General features: G+C 38.4%; 2 protein-coding genes across 7 annotated transcripts in view; both read right to left on the bottom strand.

Moving 5' to 3' along the window:
- Nucleotides 1-149: 149 nt before the first annotated feature.
- On the bottom strand, nucleotides 150-6,780 carry scamp2l (secretory carrier membrane protein 2, like). Its single transcript, XM_034116911.1, has 9 exons — nucleotides 6,609-6,780; nucleotides 5,785-5,862; nucleotides 5,594-5,680; nucleotides 4,857-4,986; nucleotides 4,615-4,743; nucleotides 3,906-4,065; nucleotides 2,968-3,069; nucleotides 2,325-2,442; nucleotides 150-1,429 (listed from the first exon to the last, which is right to left on the bottom strand). Exons 1-9 carry the CDS (start codon nucleotides 6,663-6,665, stop codon nucleotides 1,274-1,276), a joined length of 1,017 nt encoding a protein of 338 aa, XP_033972802.1. The 5' UTR covers nucleotides 6,666-6,780; the 3' UTR covers nucleotides 150-1,273.
- A 2,390-nt stretch (nucleotides 6,781-9,170) lies between these two features.
- The window catches only part of myo9aa (myosin IXAa), a 105,271-nt gene continuing 101,826 nt past the window's right edge, over nucleotides 9,171-12,615 (bottom strand). For 4 of the 6 annotated variants that reach the window (XM_034116405.1, XM_034116406.1, XM_034116410.1 and 1 more), the window contains 4 exons: nucleotides 11,930-11,947; nucleotides 11,485-11,693; nucleotides 11,135-11,277; nucleotides 9,171-10,727 (listed from right to left, as the gene is read on the bottom strand). In XM_034116405.1, the coding sequence (XP_033972296.1) occupies nucleotides 10,243-10,727; nucleotides 11,135-11,277; nucleotides 11,485-11,693; nucleotides 11,930-11,947 (855 nt within the window). In that variant the 3' untranslated portion in view covers nucleotides 9,171-10,242. The remainder of the gene's footprint in view (nucleotides 10,728-11,134; nucleotides 11,278-11,484; nucleotides 11,694-11,929; nucleotides 11,948-12,615) is intronic. The other 2 variants (XM_034116407.1, XM_034116408.1) reach the window with 2 other exon arrangements.

The following is a 12,615-nucleotide window of genomic DNA, read 5'->3' as shown; positions in this document are numbered from 1 at the left end:
TTACACTAAAAGAAAGTGATTCAGTGAAACAGTAACAGTAGATCAGAATTGGACATTGTAACCTACATTCTATATATTCACAGGCAAACGTGAACATGCTAATACCTAACAACAAGTAGGTACAAAGCAACTCAAAATTACAACCCATATGCGACCATTCAGTAACATGACTTTAATCTGCAGTATAATTATTACGGATAACAAGTCAAAATAATGGATAATCAACAAATAAATATTGTGTTCTTTCTGCTCATTAATACATTTTACTACATAAATTAGCTAAATTCTATACTATGTCAGAAATGTTACATTAAGAAACCTGTACCATTTGTTTAATTTTAAAGGCTCCATACTATGAAAGAAAACATAATGGTATTCCTAAATCAACATAAATGAAAACGTGCAATCCCAGTTAAACAACTCTAAAAACAACTTGTTTTTCTCACTTCAAGACCAGTGATTAAAACAGTAAAAAGAAAAACCTTCATCCCTTCACCTTCATTAACCATCATTGTTTACAGTGTTATACAAATGAAAACATAACATTTAGTACAAACAGCAGCTGTTTTCATCAGTAGTGTAAGATAGTAACAGGATGCATCTCATTTTGCAGGGCATCCAGTCATATTATGTGTACTGCATGTATCAAGGTTGCTCATAAAGCAGAATGATAAACCAGTTACCCCATAAAGCTCTACATGCTGCTGCAATGGCAAACACATGTATACATACAAGCTAAGTGAATCCATCATTCAATGATGGTTAAACATTCTCTGGTCAAGTATGCGTTTTATATAATTCCAACTCTTCTAAAGTTGATTTTTGAGGCCCCAGCATGTTATTTCTAAACAAAATTGTGAGATAGAAAAATCCTATCACTTTCCGCCAGCGTATTTAACAGTGACAGGATTTAAATTATTGTATGTTATCACTCAATCCCAGACCGGTTCAATAGTACACTGCATATTGCACTGCATATACTTTAACATTTACATCTATAGTCAGATAATGTTGAATGTATTCAAGTTGGTTATATTGTGATGTTGAAGTTGCCAATGTCTTCTGTACTACACCATAGCCTATTTAAAGTGGAAAACGGGGACACTTTACTAGGCTGCTGTTCAAATGACAATACTTTTCTTCATGTTGATTGTTTTTGCCCTCTTCACTAAATAATTACACCCATTCTCTAAACCCGTCGAAGTATGTTAGGACATGGCTTTGTTGGTCAGAGAAGAGACTAGCCTGTAGCATGAAGGATGTGAAAAGCAATCTAATTCCTCTGGTTCCTGCTGAAGGCTCCCTGTGCAGCGGAGGTGGCAGCACTGGTGGCAGCAGTCTGCACAGTGGGGTTGGTAATGACTCCGTGGGAGAACTCCTGCTGGGCCTTGGTGAAGCTGGCCCCGGTCCTTCTGTACTTAGAGTGGACCTAGTATATAGGAAGATAGGCACAGATAAGGGCAGTGACAGGTTATAAATGAGATCAACGGATGAGTAGCTCATGTTTTCAGTCCCAATTGTTGAAAAACTTAACAAATGTCAGTGACATTTAGTGGAAAATGTATTTCACGCCCACCCCCCCCCCCAAAAATGCATGTTGAGAATAAAATTGTTAGCATGTGTGTACAGCAATGGCAGATATTGGCAACTAATATTGCAGGGTAACATTTTCTTCAGAATAGAGCTACAACAATTAGTCCATCAAAATAAAAGTAATAGCCAACTTCTTTAATAATTGATTATAATTGTACTTCTTTGATTGAAAATGAATCAGTTATTAACGTCTCGTGCCATGGCCATAGCTACTGTTGTTAAAACAATTACGTTTTTTTGTGAATAAGTATTTGCCAGTATTTTCTCATGTCTTCACCTAATGAATTGTGGTATTTTTGATTGATTCTTAAATAAGTGTTAAAATAAAATGTTGACTGATTTGCTTAGATAATTTTGAAAATGTTTGACCCTTCGAGGGTTTCTAAATCTTCACATTCCCTCCGATACCTTATTTGCCCTTCACTTTCAGCTGCAATGCAAGTTTATCTGTGTCACTTACATTTTTAGTTTCTCTCGTTATGTTTCTTTCTTTGATCTGCATGCGCCTTCACTAAATTGGAGCTAAAAACAAATATAAGCCAAGTGGGAATACACATATTTATATATGTAATGCGCGCCATGTTTAACTCTCTATTTTCAGGCAACTTCAGCTGATTGTGAGGCACTGCCATCTTTTATTTAACTGCGAACATACAGTAAGTGTCGAGTGCTGTTTTAGGGTAATGGATCATGGCTTTATTTCCCTTTGTAAACTTTTTACATTAGCATACCATTTTCAGTAGGATGACAGCCAGGACAGAGTTTACTGTGAAAAAACCGGCCACCACCATCATAACCACAGCCACAGCCAAGTTTTTGCCGATCATGCTGATGGATGCGATCCATCCGCTGTTAGAAACAGAGACAACCAATAAACACGTGTAACTTCACATTTCTCTCTACAATGAGCATTTACTAAATATTTAACAACTTCAAGCATTTGAAAAGTTCTGGAAATGGCTGAATTAAAGAGAAATGACCCAACATTGTAACCTGCCCAAGTGACCAATGGAGTAGCAAGAAGTTTGAAAAAGTGAATAATGACAAACTGAAAAGCCTAATATATTACATGACAAAGAAAAGAAACCCAAAGAGAAAAGTTCCACACACTTACAAAGCAGCAACCCAGACAAGTTAGGGCAGCAGGAATCTGTCAAAGAGATGCAAGAGAGGAGAAACAGGGCAAAACACACACACACACACACACACACACACATACAGGCGAGAATGAAGATGGACCCGTGCATACACACATTTACTACAGATCTACCCAAAGCACACTCAGTCTTAGTAATGAGAATAGAAACCTGTTGAACACCTTTACTTCCACCAAACATGCAGAAGATGATTTAAATAATAACGGTTGGCACTGACCTGTTTCCCCACTTGGGGATCCCCACAGTCTGGATGATATACACTGCCACTTGGAAGAAAAAGACAAAAAAGAAGAAAAAGAAGCTGAAGGAGCTGTCAGACCTAGAGAGGGAAAATAGAAAACACAATTAAAATGTTTTCATGATAATGATTAGTCAAGAGGTTTGTTCGCTGATAGAATATTCGATAAAGATGTAAACCATTTAAATACATTCAACTGTAGAAGTCACAAAGATGATCAATAGAGCATCATCAATGTTTAGCCTCCAATTAAAGACTTGTGTTTCATTAGATATACCTTAATGATTATAATTAAAAAATGCAGATATTTCTCCAATTGGAAGTTATTTTGGAACCTTGTTAAGATGTCAGAATCAGAATCCCTTTATTAGTCCCACAGAGGGGAAATGTGCATCGTTACAGCAGGAAAGAGCCACAGATAGCTAAGTTATGATATAATACAAAATATAATATAAAAAAATAAAAGTAAAAGAAAAATACTTTCCAAAATACAAATCCTGTAACAGTTCTTAGGATTTAGCAGCCAGGTATATATTACACAGTTATTAATGGCAGTAATGTAATGCTGTTTAAGATGATTATCCTATGCAAAGATTGTAAGTCTTGGGAAATTATTTTATTTGTATTAATCAAAGCAATGAGCTATGAACCAGAGAATCTGATTTTAGCAATGTCTAATATTTTAAATGGAGTACAGGGTGGCCCACATTAACCTCAAACCTCTCTAGTTGAGTTGCATGATGAGGCTGCCAAGTTTTTTAAAAGTAAAATAGAGAAAGATAAGAACAACACTGCTAATTAGCTCGTCTACATGTGCCCGTTTCTACTCGTACAAAGAAATAAAAACATTAAGTCCTGTAAGTCACGGAAATCAATCAACATTTCCTTGTGAGCACGAGGCAAGCAAAACAGTGTACCTGAAGGCCTTGTAGACAGGCCGGTACCAGCAGATGAAGGACACCGGGGTGAAGAGGATGAACCAGAGGATGGACAGACCGAAGTCAACCCCGTACTCAGCGTCTGCAGTGAAGTAAGCCAGGCAGGCCAGCACGTTGAGGAAGAGAGTGGCACTGTGGACTGTGGGGACACACAGGAAACCAATGTCAAACACACATCTCTACTTTGGAAAAGCTAGAATTAGGAGTTTTTTGTAATTGGGAGAAAAACCCTTTAGTGCCCTTTTAGAGGAATGAATAGGTGTGAGGTAATTTTGTCAGTATTTCCTTTGTCAACAATGTCTGACAGACATTAGAAGGCTGCATTTATATACAGATGCTCCAGTTCAAAATGAGAATACATTTTTGTTCAAATGTCATCATATAATGAAAAAGTCCCGAAAACCATCAACAGTATGTCTATGATCGATATAATTGTGACATTAAAGACTTCATGCAATTCTACAAAATGTCAGGATTATCAGATGGCCTGTTATTGATCCATACTTTATAGAAAACTAGAAAAATATGCTTCATTGTAAATGAAATGAATAAATCACCTACGTTTTCAAACAAGAGAGACTTGTTAACACACCAAACTCTCAGAATCACACTGTGTTATGGATCAATGACTCTTTTATATTGAAAGATAACAGTTGTAAAGATGAATAGTGCATGCAGGGGCACGTACACATCCAGAGGTAGTACATTCTCTTGCAGATCCTGCGGTACTCTTCAGGGATGTCCTCCTCAAAGTCCTGATAGAAGCACGGCTTTACAGGGGAAAAACTGGGAAGCGGTGGCCAGTTGTTTTCTTTAGCTGACAGATGGAAAAAAACAACAAGTGGTTAAACACGGTGAGCGCTTGTGGTGTGTTATAGTTTGTGTGTACAACAGCTAAGTTAGCTTGCAACTTCTTAAATAAATACTTACAGCCAGTGTTGAGCCCTCTGCCTGCAGCCCTGTTCTGTATCTCCTGCTCCTTCCTCTCCAGCTCTGCAGCTTTCTTCTCCAGCTCCTCCTGCTGTTTGATCAGGTTAGCCTGGCCAGCTACTGCATTAGCCTGGTGGGTGAAGGAAGAGCTACTCTTAACACTGCTAGCAAGTGGAGGAGCTTGGGTCATACGATTTTCATCGCCATTTCTACACTGTAGCGTACTGTATGTGCATATGACCTTTGAATCTTGACAAATATAGTTACTGCATCACTACAACCAACTGCAGGACTTTTCTATCTAGTGATGCAAAATGTATGAGCTCAACTACAGGCTACCCACTTCAGCCATGTAAGACTGAGAAATTAGCCATTCTGAATAACTGGTACGTTTACTTTTGAAATGTTTTAGGTAGATTATTCTTATAATACTTCTGTACTTTTAGTTAAGGCTTTCTTATTTCTACTTTAATCTAGTGAAAGATCTGAATGCTTTATCCACCATTTAATTTATAATATGTGTTTAATGTTATATCAATATCAGCCTAAAAAAAGAGAATTGGTTTGCTCTACTTACTGCTGACAAAAATCACTTGTTAACTTAAAGCTTTGTGTTTTATTATTCCCCTAATCTATTGTTTGGAACATTGGATGCACTTTGGTTATGTAAATCTCAAATGAAATTCCTAAATAGCTGACACCAGCTCTATCTGTTAATGTGTTTGTGTCTGACTCACTTGTGCGCTCTGCTCCACAGAAGTCGGTAGGATGGCGGGTTGAGAGGAGGGAGCTGAGATGGGGATGGTTGTACCAGTGTGGGTTCCCTTTGAAACAAATATGTTTTTTTTATTAACTTAATTTTCTTTCATTGATGAAACAACTATAAATGACATCAACAGCGTAATAAAAAATTGGAAGAGGAGCTAACCATGTCAGTTGCAGAGAATGGGTTGAACTCCCCAGTGTTTTCAGAGGATCCGCTGGTGACTTGTGTGATTGAGGCATCCTGAAAAAAAGGGCAAAACTTGATGTTATGAGATGCTGAGAAGCCATGACCCTTCACTTTATATTTGGTACCTGCCATGTTTGGAGTAGGCAGTAATCCACAGAATATCAACCAGTTAAAGAGCATTTATTTGTCCCAAACCAAATGTACTATAAGCCCAAGGCAGGAGCCCATCTGTCTTAGTTCAAATGTAACTATTTGAACAATAAAAGGTGCTTTTTCTTTAAGTAAACATGTCACTAAGTCACTTGTTAACCTACAACCATTGGGTAATATCATTTTAACATCTAAAACACAGAGATGTGGTAATTATACTAAACAAATGCCACACCAAATAATATTGCTATAAGCCTAAAAGGTGCGCCATTACATTCCACATTTCCCCTTGAGGATCAGGTTTACAAAATTAACATTTTTCCTTCAATGGCGTAGTGAAGGAGTCACAGTTGATGACTAAACATCAGCAGGCACCTGCTCCTGTATGTCTCTGCTTACTTGCGCAGGTGAGCTAGCAGCCCACGTACAGCGTTACCACACTATTTTACAGATACACTTTATAAATAGATGATATTAAATATACAACGTGGCCTACTTAATACCTAACATTCTTACTCAGGAAATACTGAGGCCAAACCCAGCAACCAACCAAACAGGTTTGTGTTGCAGCATATCTCTTTCAGTCTCCACTTCACACGAAAACAGCTTCTTAAAGAGTTCACACAGAAAAAACAAACACACACACTCACCTGGAAGGGCTCAATATCCATTGGGTCCACGAAAGGGTTGCTGTCAAATCCCGACATTGTGGATAAAAGTTTATATTGTGTGGAATAAACAACACGACAGCTCCCGTGTCCCCGGCGGCGGCTGCTGCTCCTGCGGATGGTGCTGTGACGCTGCGTGTCTGCGCATGCGTGGCTGACGTCACCAGGAGGCTGTCCCCGAGTAGTCTGATTCATTAAACTACCTTTACCTTTAGAAATGATGGCAATTGCTTTCAATTATGCGGTTTTCGGGACAGTATGAATTCAGGCCACTCACGTGTGTCTAGAAATTAGATTTGTGGTCACTATACAAAAAGAGGTATTTTTAAAACCGGATTTTGTGTTTAGGGCCATACTGTTGCATTTAGGTACTGTCGCAGTAAAGGATCACCTACAGAAAAATAGGGATACCATATTAAAGGCATGCCCAATTATAGGTTGTTTTATTTATCTTGACGCAAATGTATTTAAGTTATTATTTGAATTGTTTGCAACCCTTTCAAGGTTTATGTCCAGTGGTTGACTTCAAGGTGTGGAAGAAGTAGGCTACTCAGATATTTAAAAAAAGTAGCAATACAAGGGTTGAAATATTCTGTTACAAGCAAAAGTACCACATATACATATATAGTACCAACAACCTATTATACAGAATGGCCCATTTCAGAATCAGATGATACATTCCTGCATTTTAATCATCAGCTGGTGAAGGTAATTTTAATTACTGTATTTCTGGGTTTCTCAGTCTATAATGATATTTTATAAAAAATACTTTTTTTCATATATTACTGCTCCTAGTATGCGATAAACTAAAACTTTAAAATAAATGTAGTAAAAGTACAATATAAATTAAAGACTTAATTAAACTACAAATACCTCAACATTTTAAGTGTGGTGCTTGAGTTAATGTTCAAAGTTGCATTCTACTACTGTTATCCTTGTTTGTCTGTAAATACATGTTTACATCACAAATGACAAACATATCATAAGTGTCATAACAGTACTCATGGATGCAATCAACTTAAAACTGCTGCACAGAGAGTACATTTGGCTTGGTTTTGCTCTCACAAAATCAAATGTACTATTTTTTCAAAGTATAAGTAAAACTAAAACAATAACCTTCACCATCATTAACGTTGGAGGATTTAAACATCACCTGTTGGACTTACACTTCATGTCGTTTGACCTTTTACCTGTTGAAAATGCCTCCTTATAGCTTTTATTTATATGTACTGTATTGCTTTTATATCTGAAGGCAATGAAACACATGGGCTTTGCAGAATGTGAATGAAAACTAAATCTGCAATCCTAAGACCACACATGAGGTATGCAGAGTTTCAATAGCTGTTTCCCAGGAGCAGTTTAATATAGGTTTTTAATTGCAAAGCCAATTTCTGGTTACACCCAAGGGAAAACTAGGCCCTAAACCATGGATAGTCATTTTTGAGACGTTAAAATTAACAATATATGATCCGGACTAACTGCTGCTTTTCTAAATTGAACAGTTAAAATACTCTGGACAGGAGCACTGAAAGGGTATACTGTATTGCCAGGATGAAGACTACATGTAGGTGTTATTTACTTTTTCATTGACCAAAAACAACTATAATATGCCCCTTAAGAACTCAACTGTGCAGTTAGAGGTGCAATGAGACTGAAATACAGAACATTCCATGTCAACCTATTATTGTGTTTACTTATTCAAAACACAGGTGTTTTATATTTTAATATATCTATAAACTTAGTTTTTCATCTATAAAGACAAATACTTTGATATTTCTTCCATGAAAGCATACATGGTATCACTTAAACAATGCAACTTGCAGACATCCCTGTCTGTCCCCACACCTATACCTTTAACATGTTTCTTAGATAACTTTTTCTCACCGACTTGTGAAGCACCTTGAGATGACGTTGTTTTAAAAGTGTGCTATACAAATAAAATGTGTAATTATATCATATTAATAATTGTACGACATTGTTTTTGTATCATTGTAACAAACAAGTAAACTCCTCCCAAAGCTGTGGCACTACCTTGATACGTTGAAGGGAATATATCATGAAAAACTCACTTCTTCAGTGCTTGTGCACATACAGCACATTTGGGTGGAGCAAACTAGCCTTTTTTTGGGAGGGGTGCTTAAATAGACAGTTGTTAAAGCGGAGGGTTTTAGACAGAGGGGGAATATTCCAAAAGTCAGACAGTGGAAAAATAAAGTGATATTTGAACATTAAAGCATTTAAATGTGCTACTGTAGCGGAAACACAAAACAAAAGTATGAACCTGAAAATGAATATTACATGACCTCTTTTAGGTATTTTGGTGTCTCTTGTTACGGAATATGTTTTAATATGTCACAGTAGGAAAAGCACAGGTATCAATAATATAATCAATTGTGGCTACATTCCATTGACCTCATAATGGAATGTAGCTTCACCTACATAACGTCTGCCGTGTTTTTAAATACGTCATCTACAGTTCTGCAAAGTGCAAATAGACAGAATAGAAAACATAAACATTCTCAATAATAAAGACAAGAGACATACTGATTTTATGTTTTTTCTTGGTTGCTATTGAGCAAACACTTTAGAGACAGGTTGGGGATGGGTTTGGGAGTGGATGGGGAAACAATAGGTTTCAAGAATAGAATGGCATTTGTCCACTATACTGTACATATGAACTGTACTGTACAATTACAATTGTTGTATGGCTGTTAAGCAGTGAATGCAGGGATTTTATACACATCCGACATTCTTTACAGAGCTGGGATCCCCTTTGGCTGGAATACGCACCAGCTGATTGGTCCCTTTGATGGCGGTATTTCCCTTGTAAGGGGGAAAAAAGCAGCACAAACTCAAAACACATGAAGTGGTTTTTCTCTTTCACACACATACATACAATCATGCTTTCTTGCTCTGCCGCACACACACACACGCGAACACACACACACACAAATCATCCTCTGCCCAAATCCGTACATCTCTTTCCAAGATACTCAAAACCATTTTTAAAATAAAAAGATAAATATTTAACTTCAACTACCCAGCAGAGGCTGGTGTTCCGGCTTTGTACAGTATTTTTACCTGTATATTATATGCTATAAAGAATTTCTGTGACATTAACATGTATTAAATAAGGAAAAATGAATTTCTAGTAACAGAGCAACTGCTGCTTACACTGATTGTTATGAACTGTAAACTCATAAAGCAGCTAATTATTGTGAGCTTTAAGTTCACTGTAACATCTGTGACGCCTGATGTTGCCGGATTTCTTCTCATTTCTTCTCATTTATCTTCCGTTTTCCAGGCTCGGTAACATTCCCTGATGCTGAGTGGTCTCCTGCATATTCAACGTTCCCTTTTCTCTGTCCTTCTTCTCAGTGCATCTCCTCTTGGCGCCGAGTAAAGAGCTGCCAAGGCACTGTGAGAGCATGGGTGGCAGTTCAAACATGGAAACACTGTACACGGCCCTTGAGGACACTTCATCGCGGACTTCAGGAAAAGCGAAGCAAGAGTGCTTTGAAGATTGGAAATCAGTTGCCATTACGTTACCTCCCACTGAGAATGTACACGCTTGCCAGGGAGTTGGAAAGGGAGTGCTTTGGTGTCGCAGTGACCTTCATACCATGAATTCATTACTGCCATACAACACAAGCTGCTGTGGTATGTCTGGAGGGTCCCTGCTATGGCCACCACCTCCTCTGGAGTGCCTCAGGGAAGAAGGCTTGGCCCCTCTAAGTTTCTGTTTGCCCCTCTCTGGGTTGAATGTGCCTCGGCTGGTAAACTGGGGCCTTTCGCTATGTCCTTCCTGATCTCCTGTAGGGTTGATGTCTAAGCAGTCGGATCGAGAGGCTTGAGATGTATTCAGAGCCTGAGCCTGTGCTGGCCCTGAGCCTGCAGAGGGAGACTTGGAGTGGAAACGAAAGCGCCGGCTGGTGGCAGAAGAGGACGAGGACGATGGTTGGTAATGTGATGAGGAAGAGTAGGAGGAAACACTGGAGTCAACAGAGTCCAGGGACTCTGGCTGCCTGCGGAGAGCACGCCGGCGGGGGCTCGTCATGTCAGACCTCCGAGGCCAGGGGGAAGTCAATACTGGACCTTTCTCTGCAATGAAATGCAAAGACAACGTTTATGTGAAAAATATTTTTTCTCCAGTTGCACATAAAAACTAGAATTACGGCTTTACAGTTGTATGCCTCAGCCGACCAGTCAAGTTGCAGTTTACGTCCATGTCTGATCTGGTCATCATTTCATCCTATTTGTATGACATTTTCATAATTTTTAGGGTATTCATTCTTTAGTTATGGCCAAATATGTGTTTAATCAGGCCAAGGTGACCTTTACCATAGTCCACCAAAATCGAATCATTTCATTCTTGAGTCCAAGCAGATGTTGGTGCCAATTTCAAATAAAATGATTGATTTTTAGATTTGGCCATTGCTGTTGCATGCACGGAAGCATACAAATAGTAAACTGAAAAATGAATTTTGATTTTGTGCATAGTGCCATACCAGAGAAATCCGAGAAGGTTCCCTCAGAGTCCACATTGAGGTTTTCCGAGCTGTCGGCTGTACCAATAGAAGCCTCCGACTCCAGGGTCTCATCATCTGAGGCTCGTGGCTCCAGAGACAGCATCTCAAAAGTCAACTCCTCTCTGCAGAGGAAAATATATCCAGATTAACAAATTAGCTGAACACACATCGTGAAATACATAATAGTTCTAACACATGCATATTTAACATTTTATTTGACTGAATTCAAATATTTAACGTTTTTATTATTGTGACAGACTCTTCACAGGGTCTCATTATCCGGAGTTACAACATTTTCAGAACATTTTAAGTGCAGTTGCTGTGTTTACTTCTCTTTCTGCAGGCTTTCAATTTGCTCCGTCAACACTCTCTCTTCCTGCTGCATGGCTGCCTGCTGATGCTCGGAGATTTCGGTTAAAGAGTCCTCTCCCTCTTCACAGCCACTCTCCTCTATCACAGGGTCCACCACAGATGGCAGCCGCGGACTAACTGGAGGCGAGGGTGTGTGGTAGCTTATTCGCTGTACATGGCCTTTTCCCTGAGAAACAAAACAAGGGCAGATGTCTTCTTACTAATGTGAATATTACATTTGTGGTTCAGAAAGAAATGAATGATAACAGTTATGCAGTCATACACAGCACATTACACAACTTTTAGCACGCAGCTACTCACAAGCACAGGCAATGACTAAACCAAATGAAATAATCAGCAGAGCAGCACTAGAAGATGAGCAAACAACAAGGTAGATGCAGCACAGTGATACACAAACTTTACCTTTTTAGCTGCAATTGTCTGCTCAGAAATGTGAAAAGCAAAAGAAAGAAGAATCAGTAATGCGAGGTTCTGAAAGGTCATTGTTATTCTGGTTTCAATGTGCAGTATCAAGGTCTGATTTGCTGCCAGCTAAAGGTCAGATGATCAGGATTTGTCAGAAGGAATCCTTCTCGGTTCTTTGAAGTGAAGCTAATACTCACAATATAACTATTATTAAGTACTTGCACAGGAAATGAACTATGACATTTCATTTTGACATTTCTGTCTATCCAATTTATCATTCTAGATTTGTTATGAAAAAGAAAGAGATCTATATAAGCTCTTTATGCAGTATTTACATACATTATTTCAAGTCATACATTATGTAGAAAAATGTTTGATTTATGTGTTCCATAATCCGATGTAAATCTAATAAGAAGTGATTATATGATTGCATTATCTGCTGACTTCATTCCACAAGACAATGCTAGAAAATACAGAAGCAGAGACATAATGAGTCATGCTTAAGGGATGGAGAAGACATTAAGATGTTAAGATGTTAATATTTCAAGCCATGAGACTATGCAGTGATTGGCACCACAACAACATCACCACTGGATGATGACTTGGGGATGGTACTGTATACATACCATAGTGCGCATTATGCTCATAAATCTAACAGCTATTAGTACGGGTTTCTGGGTAAA

This window comes from Trematomus bernacchii, unplaced genomic scaffold (assembly GCF_902827165.1).
Source record: "Trematomus bernacchii unplaced genomic scaffold, fTreBer1.1, whole genome shotgun sequence".
Lineage (NCBI taxonomy): Eukaryota > Metazoa > Chordata > Actinopteri > Perciformes > Nototheniidae > Trematomus > Trematomus bernacchii.
This window is presented reverse-complemented; position numbering and strand designations above follow the sequence as displayed.